Genomic DNA, 1,448 nt, shown 5'->3' with positions numbered 1-1,448 from the left:
CCGTCCCTGTTTGGGGGGTGGCAGCCCCGGGGTGCCCCGGCTCACTGCCGCTCTGCTTAGGCTGTGGAGGTGAAGGGAAGGGGTCCCCCTCGAAACGGCATCAGGGTCTCCCATGGCACCCCGGCCCCCCCCCAGCCACCCACCTCTGCGTTCTTGTAGAGGAAAACTTTGTCCCCGGCCACCGCCACGAAGAGCTTGTGCTTAAACCCCCGCAGCTCCAGGAAGCCGCTTGTTGGCTGTGGGGCGGCGGCGCGGTTGGGTGGTCGGCGACACCAATGTCCTCTCCAGAGCTTTGCTCTTCCGCTCCTCCGCAATCTGCTGCAGGGTCCGTATCCACTCGTTACGGTCCGCTGCGGGGCCAGAGGGGAGACGGGTCAGGATCAGCCCGGGGCCAGGAGCCTCCAGGGCTCATCCCTTGGGCCAGGGGAGGGGGATTAGCCGGGGCCACCCACGAGCAGGGACCCTCGTCGCTCACCGTCGCTCTCGGCCCGAAACACGAAGTTGCGGTTGTTGGTGATGACTTCGAATTTCTGGTCCCCGACGCCGGCAACGCGGGAGATGGAGGAGACGGGGATGAACCGCTTGGAGTAGGCGTCCTGGGGCAGGGCAGGGCAGGGGAGAGACACACTGCTCACCACCATGGCCTCAGGGAGATGGGATGGGTACCGCCCCGGGCTCGTGATGCTGAGAGCATCCCTGTCCGGGAGGCTCCAAGCATCCCGCATCCCACCCCGGTGCCGGCATCACCCCAGCACCCATCCACCGCTGCTCCCCGGGATGCTGCCCCTTGCCACGGCCAAATCTCACAGCCGGGATGCCCGGAGGGATGTGGTCCCACTGGGGCAGCTCCTCCGCCACCTTCTCACCCCAAGTCCCCGAATCCTCCCTCCCCACTCACCTTTTCACTGTCAAAATAGCGGAGGTAGTCGGCATCGAGCTTCACCCAGCGCTTCTGGTAGATGTAGGACCTGGGAAGGGACCGGAGGGACCCGTTGGAGGGGACGGGGTGACCGAGCTGCACCCTCTGCGGGGGGCAGGCAGGCGGGAGGCAGCGGGTGCTGCAGCCCACCCGAGGCCGGTGCTGCTCCCGAGGGGGCTGGGGTGCAGGAAGGGTGGTGTGAGCCCCCCAGGCTGGAGCAGCCCCCTCCCCGCTCGCTCCTCGCTGGCCCCAGCCCCACGGCACGGGCTGTGCCGTGCCAGGCGGCCCCGGCAGCTCCGGGCTGCACCGTCCGTCCGCCCTTGAACTCGGGGCGACTCCGCTTGTGCGTTCACGCCCCAGTTGCCAAAAGCCTGGGGCCACCTCGCCATCGATCCTGTGCCGTGTCCCCAGACCTCGATTCTGCGCCGTGCCCCCAGCCTTCGTGTCACTGTTGGGGACAGCGATGGGGACGTCATGCTTTCCTCCAGGCACCAATTAAAACATGGAGCTGAGAACGAGGGCTGCCCCT

At 67.5% G+C, this 1,448-nt stretch overlaps 1 protein-coding gene across 1 annotated transcript in view; it reads right to left on the bottom strand.

The window, feature by feature from the left end:
* Positions 1–1,448, bottom strand: part of ARAP1 (ArfGAP with RhoGAP domain, ankyrin repeat and PH domain 1) — a 107,965-nt gene that overhangs the window by 91,430 nt on the left and 15,087 nt on the right. The window contains 4 exon segments of the mRNA XM_019471418.1: positions 144–257; positions 259–350; positions 476–596; positions 899–1,024. Coding sequence (XP_019326963.1) covers positions 144–257; positions 259–350; positions 476–596; positions 899–1,024 — 453 coding nt within the window.

The sequence above is a fragment of the Aptenodytes forsteri genome, unplaced genomic scaffold, assembly GCF_000699145.1.
Source record: "Aptenodytes forsteri isolate BGI_AS27 unplaced genomic scaffold, ASM69914v1 Scaffold459, whole genome shotgun sequence".
NCBI classification, from domain to species: Eukaryota; Metazoa; Chordata; class Aves; order Sphenisciformes; family Spheniscidae; genus Aptenodytes; species Aptenodytes forsteri.
Note: the sequence above shows the minus strand (reverse complement) of the source record. Positions and strands in the feature narration are given on the sequence as shown.